Consider the following 23,745-nt stretch of genomic DNA (forward strand, 5'->3'; position numbering starts at 1 on the left):
CTTATCCATGCCTCTCAATTTTCAAAGCCTCTTTCAGGTCTCTGCTCAGCCTCCAGTGCTCTAGGGAGAACAACCCAAGTTGGTCAAACCTCTCCTTAAAGCACCTGCCTTCTAATCTACACAGTATCCTGGTAAACCTTTCTGCCTCCTCTGCTGTCTCGACATCCTTCCTATAAGGGGGCAAACAGAACTGCATGCAATGCTCCATGCAATATGATCTGACTAAAGTTTTATATAACTTGATAGCAGCTATATTTCATAAGGAGTTTGAGGAGAATTGGTACGTCACCAAAGACACTAGCAAATTTCTACAGATGTACCATGGAGAGCTTCCAACTGGTTGTATCACCATCCGGTATGGAGGGACCACTGCACAAGATTGGAATAAGCTGCAGAAAGTTGTAAACTCAGTTAGCTCTGTCATGAGCACTAGCATCCCCAGCATCCAGAACCCCTACAAAAGGCGATACCTCAAAGTAACAGCATTCATCATTAAGGACCTCCATCACCCAAAACATGCCCTCTTCTCATTGCTGCCATCAAGGACATGGTAAAGGAGCCTCAAGACACACACTCACATTTCAGGAACAGCTACTTCCCCCTGCCATCAGATTTCCAAATGGACAATGAACCCACGAACACACCCTCTTTATTTTATTCTTATTTGTACAATTTATTTATTTTTATGTATACATTTTGCAATTTATCGTTTTTATTACTATGTATTGTGATATACTGCTGTGGCAAAACAACAAATCTCATGACATATACCAGTGATAATAAACCTGATTCTGATTATGATTTCCTACTCTCATACTCAACATGAATTGAATTGACTTTATTCCTTACATCCTTCACATACGTGAGGAGTAAAAATTTTTACATTACGTCTCTGTCTGAATGTGCGATGTGCAAATTATAGTAATTTGCAATAAATAGTATGTACAGTAAGATATACAATAGCACAGTCAATATAGCTTAGAAATACAAGTGTGTCGGCGTGAATTAATCAGTCTGATGGCCTGGGATGGAAGAAGTTGTCCTAAATCCTGTTGGTCCTGGCTTTAATGCTGCGATACTGTTTCCCAGATGGTAGCGGCTGGAACAGTTTGTGGCTGGGGTGTCTCTGGTCCCCAATGATCTTTCGGGCCTTTTTTATGCATCTGTGGCTGTAAATGTCCTGAATATTGGGAAGTTCACATCCACAGATGCGCTGGGCTATCTGCACCACTCTCTGCAGAGCCCTGCAAATGAGGGAAGGACAGTTCCCATACCAGGCAGTGATAATTAAGCCAGTCAGGATGCTCTCAATTGTGCTCTCTAAAGTCCTTTGGATTTGGCGACTCATGCCAAACTTTTTCAACCGTCTAATGCATATATGTCAAACTCAAGGCCCGCGAGATAATATCTAATTATTATTAAAGCTGGCCCCAGTAATCGAAGTGCCTATGGCATATGATATGGCTAATGCTGAGTTTATTCAGGTAGCAGGTTTTCAGGGTTTTTAGTGTTTATTCGGCAGTCTTCTTCATAAGAAACGGAATTTGTAAAGTGAAACACTTTGTAGTTATAGCAGAGGCTGAGACACATGAGAGCAGGCTGAAAAAACGGAGGCAACGAAAGCTGCGTTCGCACGCGTCCGACTGATCCGGCCCACATGAAGCTGCATTTTGCTCAATCTGGTCCGTGACCTAAAATGAGTTTGACACCCCTGGTCTAATGTGAAAGAGGCACTGTTGTGCTTTTTTCACCACATAGACAGTATGCACAGACCAAGTGAGGTCCTCAGTGATGTATATACTGAGGAGCTTGAAGATGTTCACCCTCTCAACAACAGATCCATTGATGTCAATAGGGGCTAGCCTGTCTCCATTCCTCCTGCAGTCCACAACCAGCTCCTTTGTTTTTGCAACATTGAGGAAGAGGTTGCTTACTTGACACCACTGTTTCAGGGTGATGACTTCTCTGTAAGCTGCCTCGTTATTATTTGAGAAAAGGCCAACCAATGTAGTATAATCTGCAAATTTAATTATACAGAGAGTAAAGGAGAGGACTTATGACACAGCCCTACTCTCTTACTCAACATGCTCCTGTGTTGAGGGTCAGAGGGGCAGAGGTGAGGGAGCCCACTCTTACCACCTGCTGACAATCTCACAGAACGTCCAGGATCCAGCTGCACAAGGCAGGGTGAAGCAAAGGTCTCTGAGCGTCTTGTCAAGCCTGGACGGAATTATGATGTTGAATGCTTAACTGTAATCCAAGAACAACATTCTCACATAAGCATCCCTCTTCTCCAGGTGTGTAGATGGTGTGTAGATTTGCAGTTATTGCGTCATCTGTTGATCGGTTCTGTTGGTAGGTGAATTGTAGAGGGTCCAGTGTGGGTGGCAGCATGCTGCAGATCTAGTCCTTGACCAGCCTCTCAAAGCATTTGCTTATTATTGAGGTGAGTGTGACACAATGCTAGTCTTTCAGGCATGTTACCTTGGTCTTTTAAGGTACAGGGTCAATGGTGGATATTTTGAAGCACTGGGAGAGGGAGAGATTAAAAATGTCTGTAAACACACCAGTCAGTTGTGCCGTGCACACTCTAAGTACCCACCCTGGGACGCTGTCCAGCCCCGCCGCCTTGCGGCTGTTCACTTGTTGGAAACACCTGCGTACTTCAGCCTCAGAGATGACCAAGATGCAGGTCGCATCAGCGGCTCTCCTTGTGGGCTCAGTGTTGGCGACATCGAACCAAGCATAAAAAGAGATTTAGCTCATCTGGGAGAGAGGCAGTGGTGTTGGCATTACCACTGCATTTAGCTATGAAGGCTGCAATAGTGTGCAGACCTTGCCATAAGCTGCGTGTGCTGTTGGTGGAGAGTTGTGTCTGGATTTTGTCCCTATATTGTTGTTTCACTGCCTTGATGACTTTGTGTAGATCATAGTTCCATTTCTTGAGTTCCTGGTGGTTACTCGTGGCAAAAGCTCTGTCTCGCGCGCCGAGTGCAGTGTGAATGGAACTGTTGATCTAGTGTTTCTGGTTTGGATAGACCCTGACCAATTTTTGGGGGACAACGTTCTTGATGCATTTCCAGATGAAGCTCGTGACCCCTTCCATGAACTCTGAGACATCCTCATCACGAAAGACATTCTAGTTGACATCATCAGAGCAGTCCTGTAGATGAAGACTGATTGGTCAGACCAACAGTGGACAATTTTAACAATGGCCGCCTCTTGTTTCACCTTCTGCTTGTACACAGGCAGAAGCAGGATGGACTTCTCAAACAGTGGACAGAGCAGCGCTTTGCAAGCCTTGCAGAAGGGAGAGTAGCAGTAGTAGAGAATGCCATTTTCCTGTGTACTCACTTGGATGTGAGACACTTGATTAAAGTCTCCGACAATGATGAAAACAGCCTCCGGGTGTACAGTCTCCAGGGTGCTCATGGTCTTGTACAGTTCCTTGAGAGCCAGATCAGTTTCAGCCTGTGGCCAAATATATACAGCTATAATAATAACAGCTGCAAAATCTCTAGGCAGCCAGAAAGGTCTACACAGTAGCACAAGGTACACCAGATCTGGGGGACAAAAGGATTTGAGGACATGCACATTCTTGATGCACCAAGCATTATTGACCATAAAGAATACCTCACCTCCTTTACTCCTCCCAGAGAGGTTTTTAAGACATGTCTGCCCAGAACAGGGAGAACCCTGAGGGCTTGATGGTGTGATCCAGTATCTCCTTCATCAACCAGGTCTCCACAAAAAGTTCCTTTGTTTCCCGCTAGTGGGAGATTCTGGCTTAGTTCACACAGCTTGTTGTCCAGGGACTGAACATTAGCCAGGAGTATGCTAGTGAGTGGCGCGTTCCTCTTTGCCACATTATCTACTTGTACAGCCACATGCAGTAAACTATAAACCTGGACTCCAAGATTCAACTGCATCTCAATGCCACTAAGATGTCTACCATTAATTGTATACTTTTTCCTTTCATTTGACCTGCCAAAATAAAACACTTCAATTGCCCAGATTAAACGCCGTCTGCCAATTCTCTACTCATGTCTGAACTGATCTAAATTCTAATGTACACTTTGATGGCTCCTTACACCATCCACAACTCCATCATTCTTGATGTCATCTGCTAACACACCTATTTTTATCCAAATCTTACCAATCCTGTGGAACACAACTGGTTAAAGACTTCTAACCAGAATAACAACTTTCCATTCTTACTTGATTTTCTGTGGACAAGCCAAATCTGAATCCAAACTTACAGTTCACCCTGAATCCCATGCATATTTATCTTCTGAGTCAACCTGCCATGAGGGGTCTTTTAAAACATCTTAGTAAAGTCCATGTAGATAATATCCAGTGCCTTACCCTCATCAAGCTCCTTTATTACCTCCTCAAAAAGACCCGATTAAGTTCGTAACTTCTTACATTTTATCCCCAAGTGACTCCAAAGCCACTTACTTATATGATTGATACACAACTGGCTCCAAAGTTTAAGAACAACTGAAGATGGACAACTAACAATGACATTGTCAGTCAATACCAAGTTCAATTATCTTCCCCATTCAAATAAATCGGAGACTATCAAGCTTGTGGAGAAAAAAGGTGTAAGTTTTTACAGAAAGTTATTAACTGTCCATGTGAAATGTATAAATCAAATATGAATAGATAATTTGGACATATAAATTTCAAAAGTAAATCATGAACAGTACAACTTTTTGTGAAATTTGATTCAGAAAAGGGAAAAAATAATAGTATCTAATACACATACACACACTTGGCTGGAGACGATCATCCACCAGAAACTCACTGGAATTCATTAGCCAAGCATGTCATTTAATAAATAAATAGAAGTAGGTATTCACATAGAACAGTCCTAAACCAAAAAAAAAATCAATTTGGCTGTCTGGCTGTCCTACAATCACGTCCATGGGTAACTGAAGAAAAAGTCAGTATAACTTGCACATCAGAAAAACTGTATTAGCTTGCACAGAAAGCCTTTCATTCTGTTAGTTACAAACTACAAGAACCAACTGAGCTCACCTTTTTAATTGATACGGTAGAATTTTCTTTAGAAAACAAACATAAGTAGTAAAGATGTCTGAAAATGGTTTAAGTTTCACAGCAGTTTCCTACAATAAAAAAATTAGGGAAAAGGAGTATTCGCAGTGGTATATACAATGCACAGTAATGAATTTTAAGGATTAATATCTATATAAAAGCCAACTTTAATAAACTTACCAGTGTAGTAACACTTTCTTCAGTAATACTTTCAAATAAGTGCAACATTCCTTCCTCTAGCGGACGAACATATGAGGCATTTTCATGCAGGTATTCAGAAAACTAAAAAAAATAATAGTTTGTAAATGATTCTTTTAAAAAAGGTACCATTTTATTTGGAATGCTTCAAAACATTCTAAAGCTCCATAGAAAAAGCAGATACAGTTTTTATTATCAGATTACTGAAACAGAAATCCAAATACCAGGACTTACTAGTTTGCTAACTGCAGTACTAATTGAACATTCGGGTTAAATGGACCATTCTGCTCATTCTTGATTTTCTTGAAGAATTTAGGAATACAGAGATTAAGTAAATTTGGATCCTTGGTCCCTAGAAAAAACATTTTCCTTCACGGGGGTTTGTGTCGTAGGCCTGGCTCATTAAAGAGCAGTTAGTAGAGCATGACTGGTTTAGTTCATCAACGGCTCCACTTTTGCATTATCATGACAGCATAAGTAAAACTACCTGTAGATCTCATTATTAATGGTATTCATGTCAATATAACTGCAAACAAATTCAGATTCTATTTTCATAAATTTGCTAGGGAAAGTAATAGTCACAGCATATCCAGTTAAATCTATTTATTTATACTTGAATTTTATTTGTGGAGCTAAGATTTCAAGAGATACAAGATACAAATTTTTATTCAGCTCACCTCTCCCCCTCCACAATCATGACCATCTAGAAGTTTAGAACTTTTGCAAAAAGCCAAAGGTAATAGAGAAGGATAGACAGCTTCCCTCCTTTTCTCTAAATTGCCAGGGTGAATTTATTTGATTTATTTGGCAACTTACAGACTTCTTTAGGTTCTCTCCTATTTATCCTCAGGGCTGGCCCACAAACATGGGATTTAAAACAGTTTCAGGGTGTATGGGGTGTCCAGGAAGGGATGGGATCTCTGGTGAAGGGGTTTGTCATGTCCAACCCAGGAAAACTGACTCAACTTTGGTCCCCAATGGACACTCAGCTTTCACCTGTGGCTCCAAGTAGCTGTCTGTATGTGATGGTAGCCTCATCCCAGGCACCACTTTGACAGGTGAGCTAAACCAGGAGAGGCTGACCGATGGCTTCATACCCCAGTGAGATAGGGATATGCCTGCCTCAGCATACAAAGTCAGCTCTGGCAGACTGGGTGGATGAGATCTACAGTGAGATCCAATGGCCAGGAACGTGGCATTGCAACACACCGGAGAGCAAAGGGCATGACAAGGCATAGAAGACATCATGATCATCCACTGCAACCAAGGAAGATCCCAGTGTGCGACACTTGTTCATACCATTGGGCCTATACTTCCAAGGTAAAGGGAGTAGAACTGCCCCAAAGCAATAGCTTTTCCATTTCAATAACTCTCCCACACAGGTTTCCTATCATCGTCAGAAACTATGGATAACCAACACATAAACCATCAATTTTAAAATTATTTACTTGGTTTAGAAATCATCCTATGGTCTTGTCTCTCCATTTCTATGTAACTTTACATGTGTCTGTGTTCACTTTCAGCCACTTAAGTATCTGCAGTTTTAACTGCTGTGTCGTTGGTGGCTGTGTCATAAATTCAAAAGGCCTTAAGGCTCCCTCCATGCCTTTATTTTCCTCTTCTGAAAATCTCTGATGTCTCCTCCTTATTTAGATCAGTGGCAATTTCCATTTCATTTTGTTTCTATCAAATGTTATATTACATTTTAAAAAAGCATTTGCAATTACCCTCTGTTGCCACACAAGAAGTGTACCTTTTGGTTCAAAGGCGAAATGGTATCCATTGCAGAATCTATGGGGTAGATCTGAATTCTTTGTTCTGTATAGGTATGAAAGTTCAGCAGTGCTCCCACCAAATCTTGACAATAAGCTAGTGCTTGCCCACTCACGTCACGAGCTTTTAACTGAAATACAAGTCAGTTTTACATGCCAAATAGTTTTATATTTCAGCAGATTTTTCTATTTTACTGCTTCCACCATTATCCAATCTAACCACATTTCACAAGTTAACTCATCACAGAACTGATATGAATACAAAGATGTATTGAAATTTAGAGTTATCAATTCCATCTGGTTGGAGACACATGATGTTTCAATATGCATCTGGTTTGTGCATAGTTAAACTCCGCACTAATAATTAAGTAATTTGATGTGAGATACTTTGAGAAACTTGACAAAAAACATTTAAAACTATTAGAACTACTACATTAATTTGGGATCAAGTCAAAATGAAACTTCAAAATGTAACAACATAATGATAACATCAACCAAAAAAAACAGGCACATATGCAAATACTGTTGAATACATCTTTAATTTCTCCATACTTAGGAACTAAACAAGTTCATTTTCTCAAGTAAAAGAAAAGCTAGACAAATATGTTTCTCCTGAACATGGAGGCCTAGTCTTCAGTAATATGATAGCTTCCTTCACATGCATCATCCATGTAAAAATGTAGACAAAATATTTCTGGTTGCTATGTTACAATATGTGTTGCTGTACAAGCATTAGGTAAACCTCAAGTTTAAATTTTAAACTTCACACCCATAACAACAGAAGTCACGAAAAGATTTATTTTCACATCTTAACAATGATTCCAGAACCAACAAATTAATATCAATCTGAAATGAGAAATATCACAGCCTTGAGTTAACTAAAACACTTAATACTCAGTATAGCACTTTATACACTGTATTTCAGATTCACAGAAATGCAACAACCAACTTGCGCAAAGCACAAATATGAAAAAAGGCAAGTTCAAACACCAAGCAATGTGATATTTAACTAATTTATTTATTTATTTATTGGCATACAGCAGAGTAGGTCCTTCCAGCCCCTCAAGCCATGCCGCCCACAAACCCCCTACCTAACCCAAGCTTAATCAAGGGACAATCCACACTGACCAATCACCCTACCAACCTTTCATACCTCTGGGAAACGAGAGCTCATGAACTCAAGGATATTGCTACACCCAAACAATCAAGTTATAACAATTTGTGAATGTGTCACAATTCTGAAAGCTTGTGTTTTGTTTTTAAAATCTCTGAAGAATAACCTGAATACAGGTGTCCCCCATTTTTCGAATGTTCACTTTACGTCAACTCGCTGTTACGAAAGACCTACATTAATTACCTGTTTTCGCTAACAGAAGGTGTCTTCACTGTTACGAAAAAAGGCAGCACGCGCACCGAGTAGCCACGTTCCTCCCCCGGAACTGCATACTAGCCTGCATTGCTTAAACACGTGCCTGTGAGCATCTGTGCTTTATGTCGATTTATTTTGTGCATCCATTAGCAAGATGAGTTCTAAGGTATCGGAAAAGCCTAAAAGAGTGCGTAAGGGTGTTACACTTAGTGTAAAACTAGACATAATAAAGCATTTAGAACGTGGTGAACAAAGTAAGGATATAGTGAGTTAGGCTAAGGGTTTGTGGAAGTTGACAAAGATTATGTTGAAGAGGTTTAGGCATCCCATGACCAAAAACAGAGATGAAGAGCTATTGAAGAGGAAAGGATAACAATGGAAGCCGAACGCAGTTGCTAGTGAAGATGTCCAGGAACTGAACGTGAAGCAATTGCGTGAGATTTTTGCTGCAATTGACAACACTGCAATGATTGCAGAAAAGTATGACTTTAATTTGAAAGGGTACGTAGGTTTAGGGCATATTTGCAGGATGGTTTGAGTGCTTACAAAGAACTGTATGATAGAAAGATGCGTGAGGCTAAGCAGTCAAGCATACTGTCGTTTTTCAAGCTTTCCACATCAGCCAACGAAACTCGACCTTCGACAATGAGGCAGGCAGGCATAGAAGAAGGTGACCTGTCTGCCCTAATGGAAACAAACAACAATGAGATGATACCCCAGTCTCCTCTACCTCCCACCACCTCAACCTTCGACGACTCAGCCTAACACACCATCATCAGTGTGCTCACTGTCTTCCCAATTCCGTTAAGTGATACTACACTGGGCTTACATTATTTCTACTTTATATAGGCTGTGTATTTTTATGTGTTATTTGGTAGCTTCATAGCTTAAAGGTTACTGGAAAGAGTGTTTTTGCCGAGAGTGTTTGCGCCGTGTATTTCTGCTGGGAACGCTTTGCGTTGTGTGTTTCTGCCGTGAGTGCTGCCGAGAGCACTTGTGTGAGATTTTCGCTGCAGTGGACAGTGCTGCAATAATTGCAGAGAAGTATTCCTACATTATATAGGCTGTGTATTTATCAGATTATTCCTGCTTTTACTATATGTTACTGTTATTTTAGGTTTTATGTGTTATTTGGCATGATTTGGTAGGTTACTTTTGGGTCTGCGAAAGCTCAAATTTTTCCCATATGAATAGATGGCAATTGCTTCTTCACTTTACGACATTCCGGCTTACGAACCGTTTCATAGGAACGCACTACCTTTGAATAGCGGGGGGAAACGTATTATGGTTTACCTTTATAAACTTCCTTTACACATCACTTATGAAATTAATACAGTTATTTCCAAGTACGTGCAAAACACTCATTGGTTTTATTCTGCACATCTGATTTCAATGAAGCATATTTTTTTGGCTAAGCAAAAGGAAACAGATGTTTAAAACCACATTGACTGGGATTACCAATTTAGCTCTAGCCCACTGGACTGAAATGTAAGTTTTATGTTATCAGTGCATAACATTGACAGTCATGAAATAATACATTTATTTTAACACTAAAATGGGAACTTTCTGAACAGCAATGGTTAAATATAACATACCAATTCAAATACTGGTCAAGAAACATGCTTTAGAGTTCTATTTCATAGTTTAACATAGAAACACAGAAAACCTACAGCATAATACAGGCCCTTCAGCCCACAAAATTGTGCTGAACATGTCCCTACCTTAGAAATTACTAGGTTTACCTATAGCCCTCTATTTTACTAAGCTCCATGTACCTATCCAAAAGCCTCTTAAAAGACCCTATCGTATCTGCCTCCACCACCGTTATCAGCAGCCCATTCGACCTACTCACCACTCTCTGAGTAAAAAACTTGCCCCCGACATCTCCTCTCTACCTATTCCCCAGCACCTTAAACCTATGTCCTCTTGTGGCAACCATTTCAGCCCTGGGAAAAAGCCTCTGACTATCCACATGATCAATACCTCTCATCATCTTGTACACCTCTATCAGATCACCTCTCATCCTCCTTTGCTCCAAGGAGAAAAGGCCAAGTTCACTCAACCTATTCTCATAAGGCATGCTCCCCAATCCAGGCAACATCCTTGCTAATCTCCTCTGCACCCTTTCTATGGCTTCCACATCCTTCCTGTAGTGAGGTGACCAGAACTGAGCACAGTACTCCAAGTGGGGTTCGACCAGGGTCCAAAATAGCTGCAACATTAGCTCTCAGGTCCTAAATTCAATTCCACGATTGATGAAGCTCAATACACCATACGCCTTCTTAACCACAGAGTCAACCTGCGCAGCTGCTTTGAGCGTCCTATGGACTCAGACCCAAAGATCCCTCTGATCCTCCACACTGTGAAGAGTCTTACCATTAATACTATATTCTGCCATCATATTTGACCTACCAAAATGAACCACTTCACACTTATCTGGGTTGAACTCCATCTGCCACTTCTCAGCCCAGTTTTGCGTCCTATCAATGTCCCACTGTAACCTCTGACAGCCCTGCACACTATCCACAACACCTCCAACCTTTGTATCATCAGCAAACTTACTAACCCATCCTTCCACTTCCTCATCCAGGTCATTTATAAAAATCACAAAGAGTAAGGGTCCAACAGATCCTTGAGGCATTCCATTGGTGACCAACCTCCACGCAGAACATGACCCGACTACAACCGCTCTTTGCCTTCTGTGGGCAAGCCAGTTCTGGATCCACAAAACAATGTCCTCTTGGATCCCATGCCTCCTCACTTTCTCAGTAAGCCTTGCATGGGGTACCTTATCAAATGCCTTGCTGAAATTCATATACACTACATCTACTACTCTTCCTTCATCAATGTGTTTAGTCACATCCTCAAAAAATTCAATCAGGCTCGTAAGGCATGACCTGCCCTTTACAAAGCCAGGCTGACTACTCCTAATCATATTATACCTCTCCAAATGTTCAGAAATCCTGCCTCTCAGGATCTTCTCCATCAGCTTACCAACCACTGAGGTAAGACTCACTGGTCGATAATTTTCTGGGCTATCTCTACTCCCTTTCTTGAATAAAGGAACAACATCCGCAACCCTCCAATCCTCCAGAACCTTTCCCATCACCATTGATGATGCAAAGATCATCGCCAGAGGCTCAGCAATCTCCTCCCTCACCTCCCACAGTAGCCTGGGGTACATTTTGTCCGGTCCCAGGGACTTACCCAACTTGATGCTTTCCAAAAGCTCCAGCACATCCTCTTCCTTAATACCTACTTGTTCAAGCTCATCAGTCTGCTGCAAGTCATCACTACAATCACCAAGATCCTTTTCCATAGTGAATACTGAAGTATTCATTAGGTACCTCTGCTATTTCCTCCAATTCCATACACACTTTCCCACTGTTACACTTGAGAGGTCCTATTCTTTCACGTCTTATCCTCCTGCTCTTCACATACTTGTAGAATGCCTTGGGATTTTCCTTAATTCTGCCCACCAAGGCCTTCTCATGGCCCCTTCTGGCTCTCCTAATTTCCTTCTTAAGCTCCTTCCTAGTAGCCTTATAAATCTTCTAGATCTCTAACATTACCTAAGCTCTATGAACCTTTTGTAAGCTTTTATTTACTTCTTGACTAGATTTATTACAGCCTTCGTACATCACGGTTCCTGTACCTTACTATAACTTCCTTATCTCATTGGAACGTACCTATACAGAACTCCACACAAATATCCCCTGAATATTTGCCACATTTCTTCTGTACTTTTCCCTGAGAACATCTGTTTCCAATTTAAGCCTCCAATTTCCTGCCTGGTAGCTTCATAATTCCCCTTACTCCAATTAAATGCTTTTCTAACTTGTCTATTCCTATCTCTCTCCAATGCTATTGTAAAGGAAATAGTGATCATAATTCTATCTCCAAAATGCTCTCCCACTGAGAGATCTGACATCTGATCAGGTTCATTTCCCAATACCAAATCAAGTACAGCCTCTCCTCTTATAGGCTTATCTACATACTGTGTCAAGAAACCTTCCTGAACACACCTAACAAATGCCACCCCATCTAAACCCCTTGCTCTAGGGAGATGCCAATCGATATTTGGGAAATTAAAATCTCCCATCACAACAACTCCGTTATTATTACACCTTTCCAGGATCTATTTCCCTATCTGCTCCTCGATATCCCTGTTACTATTTAGGTGACCTATAAAAAACACCCAGTAAAGTTATTGACCCCTTCCTGTTCCTAACCTCCACCCACAGAGATTCCATGGACAATCCCTCCATGATGTTCACCTTTTCTGCAGCTGTGACACTACCTCTGATCAACAGTGCCACACCCTCACCTCTTTTGCCTCCCTCCCTGTCCTTTCAGAAATATCTAAAACCTAGCACTTGAAGTAACCAATCTTGTCCCTGAGCCATCCAAGTCTCAGTAATGGCCTCCACATCATATCTCCAAGTACTGATCCACGCTCTAAGCTCATCCGCTTTGTTCACAACACTCCTTGCATTAAAATAAGACACATGTCAAGCCTTCAGTCTGAGCGCATCCCTTCTCTATCACCTGCCTATCCTCCCTCTCGCACTGTCTACAAACTTTCTCTATTTGTGAGCCAACCTCCTCTTCCACAGTCTCTTCAGTTCAGTTCCCACCCCGCAACAATTCTAGTTTAAGCTCTCCCCAGTAGCCTTAGCAAACCTCCCCGCCAGGATATTGGTCCCCCTGGGATTCAAGTGCAACCCGTCCTTTTTGTACAGGTCACACCTGCCCCAAAAGAGGTCCCAATGATCCAGAAATCTGAATCCCTGCCCCCTGCTCCAATCCCTCAGCCATGCATCTATCCTCCACCTCATCCTATTCCTATTCTCACTGTCGCGTGGCACAGGCAGTAATCCCGAGATTACTACCTTTGCGGTACTGCTTCTCAACTTCCTTCCTAACTCCCTGTAGTCTTTTTTAGGACCTCTTCCCTTTTTCTACCTATGTCATTGGTATCAATATGTACCATGACCTCTGGCTGTTCTCCCTCTCACCACAGGATATCTTGGACACAATCTGAAACATCCCGGACCCGGAGGCAACTATCATCCAAGTTTCTTTCCTGTGTCCACATAATCGCCTGTCTAACCCTTAACGATCGAGTCCCCTATCACTACTGCCTTCCTCTTCCCTTCCCTTCTGAGCCACAGGGCCAGACTCTATGCCAGAGGCACGGCCGCTGCCACTTCCGCTAGATAAGCTGCCCCCCTCCCCAAACAGTACTCAAACAGGAGTACTTATTGTCAAGGGGTACAGCCACAGGTATACTCTTTAGTACCTGACTCTTCCCCTTCCCCCTCCTGACTGTGACCCACTCGTCTGTCTCGTGGCCCCAGTGTGACCACCTGCCTGTGACTCCTCTCTATCACCTCCTCGCTCTCCCTGACTAGGCGAAGGTCATCGAGCTGCATTTCCAGTTCCCTATCTCGGTCCCTCAGGAGCTGCAGCTCGACACACCTGGTGCAGATATGGCCGTCCGGGAGGCTGGGAGACTCCAGGACCCCCCACATCTGACACCGAGCACAGAAAACTGGCCTCACACACATACTTCCTACCTCGCCTCAAAGCTAAGGGATGAATAATTATACTATTACCTTGCTTTGCAGTATACTCAGAGTGCCAATTTATTACAACTCTGTTGATATTTTAAATGAACATCTGAAGCTGTGTGCTGTTATGATGTGAATTTTGTGTTAGTTCCTTCCCTTTATGCACAACTGCCTGTCTTCTGTTGATGTGCTGCCAGCAATGAGTGTCCCACAACTCACTGATGTTACAGGCCATGGCAAACAGTGTGGCTACTTGGTACAGGCAGCTCATTGCTAAGCACTAGCACCATCTGCTCCACGTGTAAGTAGATCACCCATATGACACAGCTGATGTGAGAGAAAGAGCCGCTTCCACAGTATGGAACATATGGCGATGAACAAGACTGATTAACACATCTAACAGGTGCGGTAATTCATAACAATGGCTTCACTCATCTTACTGGCCATAGTACAACACCTCAGAGGCAGCCTCGCCACAGAGCTATGGAATGATTTACTGCTTGACTCACACCAGATTCCCAGTACATTAGCTCATAGCAATGCAAGGACAGGGGCTCACACAAAGTTTCCAGCTCAGCAGTGGGGCCAGAAGAAATACACAACAGTCCTAATAGAAATAGATTCCTATCTTATTATGACCCCTTTTAGTGCTGAATTTCTTAGCATTCTTAATCCACAAAATGCATCCTGAGAGGTAAGCAAAGTACTTCTGATTTCTCATTTAAACTTGAGTGTGCAACCACATGAACTATACCATTATTCAAGAATGAAAAGTAATTACATGTTTGTAACATCAACCTCCTAATTAAATTTGGAACAACCAAAAGAGCAGAACAGCATATTCATGCACTGAACTTAAAACTAGGATAACTTCAAAACTTTGATCGCAATTAATCAGATTGTATCAGAAATGAATTTGAGACGGCTGTATTATATTTATTTACAGAACTGAATGTAATTACTAGCTTTCACTGGTTGGAAGTCCATGATGAGTGCCATTTGGCAGGATTCTATATTGGGATCTGTACCATTTGTGATATAAGTGACTTGGGTGAAACATATGGCTGGTTGGTTAGTAAGTTTACAGATGACACAAAGACTGGTAGTATTGTGAATAATGTAGAAACTTGCCAAGGATACCGTGAGATTTAGATCAGATGCTGTCACGGGCAGAGAAATAGCAGGTGAGGTTTACTTCCAGGCAAGTGTGTAGTGTTGCACTTTATAAGATCAAATGTAAAGGGAAAGTACAGATCTACAGGCAGGATCCTTTAACAGCACTGACACTGAGGGATAAAAGTCTAAAGCTTCCTGAAAGTGACTGCAAAAGAGTTGATAAGCTGATAATCAAGGAATTGAGTTCAAGACTAACATTCTGGTTGCCCCACTGCAGGAAGGGTATGGAAGCTCTGAGAAGTTGCTGAGGAGGTTTTTCAAAATCCTGCCTGGATTAGACGGCAGATTCTATAAGGCCAAACTAGAGTTGTTTTTCTGGAATAGTGGAAGCCGAGGAGAGACCTCTGAGAAGTTTCAGAAATTATCAGAGGCTTAAATAGAGTAGACAGTCAGTAACTTTCTCCCAAGGTCAAAATGTTTAAAACTATAGGGTATTCAAAGAGACGTGCAGGTTAATTAAAAAAAGAGAGTAGTAGGTGCCTAGAATGCACTGTCAGAGGGCAATGGTGGAGAAAGATATGACAAAGGTGCTTAACATGCTCTTAACAACAGGCACATGAATATGCAGAGAATGGATAGGATATTGTCCATGTGCAGACAAAGATTAATGTAATTACGTATTATTAGCTTAATTACTTTAGCACAACTTGGGCCAAAGGGCCTGTTTCCGAGCTGTACTGTTCTGTTCTAGGTTCTAAAATTGAACAGTACTAAAGAACAGTTGTAATGTCCACACCAAAAGATTGTTCCTATATTCAAAAGGTTAAGGTCTATGAATTATTTCCCAATATCAACTTCTTGATAACATACCTGATGCCTCCTGTCATGAATGGGTACATCCAATGTGTAGTACTCTGCAAGCCCTATTTAAGAATTATATTAAAATGAATACATTTCAAGCAATTAGAAATGCTTTGAAAAAAATGTGCATGCAATACCAATTTCTGTCTTCATGCCTTGTAATCTAAATGAGCAATTTGAAGTTAGAACAGCTAACAAAACTGAATTCATCCATTATGAGAGATAATGAAGCAAAACCCATTGCCCTCATGCAAATCTTCACAAAATGTCCAATACATTTCTGGTGCTCCCAGAATATAGTTTTAGTATATTCATGTGCTCTTAATAGATTATGCAAAATCACTTGGTGCTTAAAAACTGGTAGAATCTTATAAGTTAGAATGATTCCATTTATTTCCCCCCTCCACCCCACCTTCTGGTCCCAATAAAACAACTTAGCAGAATAGATGTAATATTCACTGTTATTTGTGTGTGATTGAGACCCAAGTGTACAAATGAAATTTCATTGCTGAAATAATGTGCATTAAGACTGCAATCACAGGATAGAGACATACTTGTATCATTGAAAGGTAACTTCTCTTGAATGATGTTTGTTGACCGGTCTAATCGCCTGCTTAGGTCAGCATGCACATTTTTTAGTTGTTGTTGGCTACATTTAAAAACAAAGAAATTAACATGGTTCAACTGATGTGCTCTACCACAAAGATTTAAGCATTAACAAAACAAAAACAAATAATCACTTGTCTTACCATTCTTCTGCTCGGAGTCTACAGTCTTTAGCTTCTCTTTCCAATGAGTGCGACTTGACCTGACAAATTATTCCAAGACAAATCTTTTGAATTCTATACATGCACATACCAACGGTCATCCAAATTCCTTACTCAATGCCACTGTAAATTTACTTTTGTCAAGCAAACGGCTTAGTGTTTTCACAGAGTCTCATCTTAGTGCTATAAATTTTCACATCTTTAACCTGACTTTGTTACCCCCATATCCTTGAAAGTGTTATCACATTGGCAAAAAAATTCTTTCCTGGAACTCCATATTTGAATATCACAGGTCACATTTACAACCTTCCCAGACTGGTGATTTTTATCTAATTGTCTCTCCTCTATGGACTATAACCATTTTTTCAACCTGTTTTGAAAACTCCACTGGTGACAATTCAAGCAAGTTCTAATCTTAGCTAAAATTTCCAGTGACTACTTCCTTTCCTTCCCTCAAAATGTTTTCTTTTCATCTATGTGCAGCTCATTTGTGGTTGGGGGTGTGGAAGAACAAAACCATCAGATTTGACCCCAATAGTACCAAAATCTCTTTCTAGCACATCACCCAAGCCCTCCACAACACGGATGCTGAAAAATTGCTGGCAAACAACTAGACTTGGATGAGTTGAAATCTCCTCCAGTCAAGCAACAGGAAGACAACAACCTCTGTATTCAACTGCACGAAACGTTTTTCATCTTATTGAAACATTTTCATAACCATTATCTCCAGTTTTTCTGCATCTATGCAACTTATTCAGCTCCACATTCAACAGCTAACTTCACTACAAAAACCCTTCACTTTTATCTACTGCTTACACTCCAGTTATGTTTGTGGACTAGTAATCCTGATGATTTTTCTAATTACATACCTGGAGACAAGTTTTAGTTGTACTGCAGCTGGGCAAATTAAACTCCATTAATTAAGTAAATCTGAAATTAATAATCATCAGAAGATTATGATGACTGGATCATGGGTTTTAGTGGACAAGCAAGTCTACTTGACACCTTTCTTCATTTTGCTGACAATGTGACTGCAGATTGTTCGGTAATAATTAGCTGATTTGAATATGTCCTGTTTTTGTGAAAGAGACAATTCTCCAATTTATTGGTAGTTTCCAGCATTAGTAACTCTCAGAGAACAAACTTGTTCTTAAAGTACAAGCTCTTTAAAAAGGGTAGGGTAAGAATTTGACTAATTTGGGGTTTGTCAGAGAAGGATGGAGATGGTAGAACTAGAAAGTTATTCATACAAAATTCACAAACAAGGTGATGGCTTGGTGTCAGGAAGAATTTTTAAATGTCTTCAATCATTGGACTTGTCCTTTCCTTAGCCTTTTATAAACAAAAGTATTCATGGTCTTGCAAATATTTTAATATCTAATTTGTTTACAATTTTCAAACTTCAGATTAGTATTTAGCACATCATTGAAATTTCATGGATCATTTGCAAAAACTTTACTTAAAAAAAACCAAGCCAAATAATTTTGCAAGTGTTATTGAAAGTGTAATACACTGGAGTGATTCAACCTGTAATGTTAATGGTTTGTCTGATAAAACCATCTAACAATTATAGCATGGAAACAGGCCATCTCGGTCCTTCTAGTCCATGCCGAGCACTTATTCTCACCTAGTCCCACCAACCTGCACTCAGCCCATAACCCTGCATTCCTTTCCTGTCCATATACCTATCCAATTTTTTTTAAATGACAATATCGAACCTGCCTCTACCACTTCTACCGGAAGCTCGTTCCACACAGCTACCACTCTCTGAGTGAAGAAGTTCCCCCTCGTGTTATCCCTAAACTTTTGCCCCTTAACTCTCAACTCATGTCCTCTTGTTTGAATCTCCACTACTCTCAATGGAAAAAGCCTATCCACGTCAACTCTATCTATCCCCCTCATAATTTTAAATACCTCTATCAAGTCCCCACTCAACCTTCTACACTCCAAAGAATAAAGACCTAACTTGTTCAACCTTTCCCTGTAACTTAGGTGCTGAAACCCAGGTAACATTCTAGTAAATCTCCTCCATACTCTCTCTAATTTGTTGACATCTTTCCTATAATTCGGTAATCAGAACTGTACACAATACTCCAAATCTGGCCTCACCAATGCCATGTACAATTTTAACATTACATCCCAACTCCTATATTCTATGCTCTGATTTATAAAGGCCAGCATACCAAAAGCTTTCTTCACCACCCTATTCACATGAGATTCCACCTTCAGGGAACTATGCACCATTATTCCTAGATCACTCTGTTCTACGGCATTCCTCAATGCCCTACCATTTACCATGTATAACTTTTGGATCACATTTATAACTTTTTTATAACTGCCAAGCAATACACAAAAGTGAATTATTTGCAGCAACACACACAAAATGCTGTAGGAACTTAGTACTATGGAAATGAATTAACAGTCAACATTTTGGGCCGAGATCCTTCATTATTTGTCTCCTTTGCATATTAAAATAATTCTTACTATATCTCTTGGCCCATATCACCAGAACATCCTGCAAATTATATATTTCCTTTCTCATTTACTGCAAAGCAATGCAATGCTGAGAACAGAAGATCATTAACTGAAAAATGCAGGAGGCCACTATGAAGTACAGGTCTCGAGAGTCTATCTTTGCAACAATACAGAAGATTCTGTATTTCTCTCGAGAACAAAAATCCTCAACTTGTTGTCTTTGATTTCTTTAACAAATTCCCTCCCTGTCAGAATATTGCAGAGTTTAAAATAAAGGAAAGATAATTTAGGACAAAACCTTATGTGCAAAAAAAAAATGAAAGGTCTAACCTCTAAATTTGCTTTGTCATTTTGAAGCTTTGCTATGGTGTCCATGTATTTTTGCTTTAAGCCATCAACCACATCATGATGTTGCATGGCATCTCTCTCCAGCACCATTAATCGTTCCCTGAGCTCAGTTTCAATTTGCTTATGTCTTTCTTGAGCTTCTTGAACCTATATATTCAAGGAAATACAAAATGGAGAATCACTACTGTTAGACTTGTGGATTAGTTTAATATAAACCAGTTTATTAATATAATAAACATAGTTGGCCTCAAAACTGAGGGGAAATAAAAACAACCAAAGGCATCGTTTAAAAGTAAAGATTAATTATTAAAACAAACACATTGTAGTAATAAATGAAAATACTATTACCTAGGGATTGAACTATAGAATAATACAATGATCCAGGTGTGTTCTCACAAAGGCCTTGTATAATGGTAGCATGATATCCTTGTTCTTGTATTCAAAACCTCTTGCATATTCCTCATACACTTGGCATTATTAACCATTTACTTTCACTAACTAAACAGGACCTATAGATCCCTTTAATATAAATCAACATTTTTCAATCTATAATTAAATATTGGCATTTTGTTTATTTGTACCAAAATGAGTAATATTTATCCTGATGATCCTGTATCCGTCAAGTTTTTGTGCACTCACTTAAATTATGTGAATCACCTTGAAAACTCTTTGCATCCCTCTCATAACAACATATAATTTTGTAAAGCTTTCTGTCTTCAGCAAATTTATAAATATTAAGTTTGGTTTCCTCATGTCAGTCATGGATAAATATTGCTAATACCTTGGGTCCCAAGCTATGATCTCTGTTTTAGTCACCAGATGTCAAGACCCATTTATTCCAACTGTAAACTAACTTTTAGTCTATGCTAGTATATTATTCCAAATTCATGTGATATAGATTTGCTAAAAACCTCTTCATTTTTAAATTTAAAAGCCTTAAAATATAAATATATTATATCCATTGATCCTCCATCGTATATTCTATCAGTTAGATGTTCAAATAAAAATGTAATTGAATTGTCAAATATGAGTCCCCTTAGTTAATACACTTAACTTTGCCTAAACCTAATAAATAAAGATAGATAGATACATACATACATACATACTTCTTTCAGAAGTCTTTATCACATAATAGATTCTGCGATTTCTCTACTATTGATGTTGGATTAACTGGTCTCAAGTTCCCAGTTGTCTCTCCAACCTCCAATCTGCATGAACTGTTGCATATGTAAAGAATTTTATAAAATGACAATCAATGCAACCACTTAATTCTGTACTGTCCAGTTAATGAAGGAGCTTGGTTCAGAAGGCTCTTCATTGTGCAAAAGTCCATATTGTGACAGGTCCAGAAAACTCAACTTTCATAGTTGCTATCATGGAAAAATGGCATAAACTAGTCAATTGCTTTCCTGTAAGGATACAGTAAATCAAAGCAAACAGTGTTTCTTTTGACAAGCTGAAACACAGCTCATTCAATCACTTTTGTTGGCGGACAGAACTGCTCGGATGCTTACAGATTTTCTCCTGCCATTTTGAAGTGTTTATCCAACAGACAACTCCTATTAACATTCTCATAAAGACTATCAAATGTTACTGGCTCTTATAAAGTTGCTTGAAAAACAGCTTCCAAATCTTTCGCCTATCCTTTGACATACATATGAAATTTGGGCTACAACCCTTCTTCTGCACAATCTGCTAGTACCAACATGGACCACAGCCTTTGGCTACATACAAGCTTCCCAATTACTACGGCAGTATATTTGAAGTTGATTATGAAAGCCTCAGAGAAGTAATACTGTGTGTCAATATTTTTCAGTCATGCTACACAGTCAAAAGATAAGCAACTTATGATTTCAAGTTAACTGCTCATTTAAATCAATGAGTTAACAGGATAGAATAAAAAGCCAAACAATTCTAAAGGAAGGAAGATCCAATTGTTACGCCTGTGGCCCCCTCCTTTTTGAGAATCGTAGGATTGCTATTGCTTTGAGTCAGGTGACCCAGGAAATGAGAGAGAGACACACAGATTCCTCAATGGTTGGAATGTTTCCTGGGCCTCCGAGATACAAAGCCACGGAACAGGTCATTGTCTTTTGGAGACGGAATTGTGTATTGAATGCTGTACGATTCATCGAAGCCCCCCCCCCCCAGGCAATGAACCGAGGGGGGGGGTTGGTGGAGGGATTGCATCATCCCACCCTGATTGACATCTGAGACCCTGTGAGTCAGGATAAAAGAGGGTCTGTGGGCACAGCCCCTCAGACGCACCAGAAGAAATGCTAGAACTCCTGTAACAGCGTACTAGCGAAAGCCGGTGGAAAAAGCCCACGTGCGTACTTTTCCATTTGCCTCGGAATTGTTGGGGTCTTTACCACGGAAGTCCGGCTTTAGCTAACCACAAAAGGGGAAATCAGCCCCCAACGACTCGAAAGATTGACATCATAAAAGGAACGGGCAAGTTAAACCTCCGTCTCTCTCTCTCCAACCAAAAAAGCTGCAGCTTGAATGAACTTGAGTGACTTTTATATTTCCATCGGACAATACATTATCCCCTAGACAACGATAGAGCTATTTCTTATTGATTATTATTATTATACCCGCGCTTTTAGATTTAGTATTGACGACGTGTATTATATGTATGTTTGCATTGATATTATTTTTGTGTATTTTTATCAATACCGTTAAAAATAGTACCATCAGACTTCAACGGACCTCTCTATCTTTGCTGGTAAGTGACCCAGTTACGGGGTTCGTAACACAATGTAGTAAAAAAATGAAGAAAGGAAAAAGTCTGATCCAAAGAGAAAGAAGCATATGACTAGGAATCCCTCGGTGAGGGAAGAAATTTTATTAAAATGATGTCTTTCACAACCTGAAGTAGAGATTGCTTAAAATTCCCCACAAACCCAAATTTATTTTGTAGGAAATGAGAGGACCAGTTCGGCCACAGCATATTCCAATAAATCAATATTGTATTAGCCAGGAGTTTACAACATCTGTATGCAACAGATATTAGAATACACAAATAAATAGCAAGGATGACATTGTTTCCAAACAACAGCATCCTTTGAAAAGCCTGTGCTACAATTAACATTAACTCAAGGAAGTAGCATACATAGAATTTACAGCACAGAAACAGACCTTTTATCACATTCCTAATAGAGAAAAGCAGTCAGTTTAGTACTTTCTTAACAAGTAAATTAAATGTTAAATACATTTGAGGTTGACCGAAAAAACGTTTTTTTTTTAAACTGAATGAAAAATAACCACCAGAACATTCATCAACTTCTCCCCTTCAACCAGGGCTGTGGAAAACATCGCAGTCAAACAAAATATCAATCTAATAGCTCTCAAGAGACCTATTTGGGAAGAATACCTAGAAAAACTTTGTTTATGGATAACCACTATATTCTGCAAACCATAAATACTTGTCAAACAGTGAATGGGGTCCTGAAATGGAAAGGGATCTTGGTTTACATCCTCACCATATCACGCATAAACTGCTCATGTATTACTTGTTACCTGGCTCTGAACAAATTGTATTGAGTGCCAAAACATCTAAATTTGCTCCTAACAATCATCAAAATAAAAAGCAGTTTCTGGAGTTGGTCATGGAATGCTGGCAAGTGTACATAAACAGGATGCTTATATGTAATGACTCTTGGCCCAAAAGATCTGCATCAATTTAATTTAAGCCAAGATCTTTATTTAAGAAATCAATTTCTTGATTCAGTGTGGAACTAGAGTTAAGTAATCTAAATATAGAGCCAAAAATATGGCAAGTGAAAAAATTTGTTCATATACATAATGGCTGCCAAACACTATTCCACAATTTGAAGCAAATAAAGTAAATTAGCACAGAAGCATAGACTATTTCTCAAAATAATCTGTTTTATTATGTAAAATGTTTAAAAGGTGAGCAATTAAAAGGGTAATGTTAATAGTCAAAGGGACATGGGTGTCCTCTTACTTGAGTCATAAAATTAAGCAATCGAGTGCTACGAGTAGTTGGTGATAAATGATACAATAACCTCTATTACAAAAGGGAAAGCACAGGATAAAGTTGGCTTCCAGTATTTATATAGCATTTTTGCAAGACCACACTTGGGAGTATTGTGCCATGGCTTGGTGTTTTTACCCAAGTAGTACATACTAGGTCCAAGGAAGAACGGCAAGACTACATTGAGAAGGTAACATTTAAGTCTGAG

The 23,745-nt window shown here is 39.8% G+C and overlaps 1 protein-coding gene across 3 annotated transcripts in view; it reads right to left on the minus strand.

Annotated features, from left to right (window-relative positions):
• ppp1r21 (protein phosphatase 1, regulatory subunit 21) overlaps window positions 1-23,745 on the minus strand; it is a 101,158-nt gene that overhangs the window by 41,188 nt on the left and 36,225 nt on the right. For all 3 annotated transcript variants that reach the window (XM_073050620.1, XM_073050619.1, XM_073050621.1), the window contains 7 exons: window positions 19,520-19,684; window positions 16,697-16,755; window positions 16,502-16,596; window positions 15,957-16,009; window positions 7,010-7,159; window positions 5,239-5,340; window positions 5,041-5,129 (listed from right to left, as the gene is read on the minus strand). In XM_073050620.1, the coding sequence (XP_072906721.1) occupies window positions 5,041-5,129; window positions 5,239-5,340; window positions 7,010-7,159; window positions 15,957-16,009; window positions 16,502-16,596; window positions 16,697-16,755; window positions 19,520-19,684 (713 nt within the window). The remainder of the gene's footprint in view (window positions 1-5,040; window positions 5,130-5,238; window positions 5,341-7,009; window positions 7,160-15,956; window positions 16,010-16,501; window positions 16,597-16,696; window positions 16,756-19,519; window positions 19,685-23,745) is intronic.

The sequence above is a fragment of the Hemitrygon akajei genome, chromosome 7 (assembly GCF_048418815.1).
Source record: "Hemitrygon akajei chromosome 7, sHemAka1.3, whole genome shotgun sequence".
NCBI classification, from domain to species: domain Eukaryota; kingdom Metazoa; phylum Chordata; class Chondrichthyes; order Myliobatiformes; family Dasyatidae; genus Hemitrygon; species Hemitrygon akajei.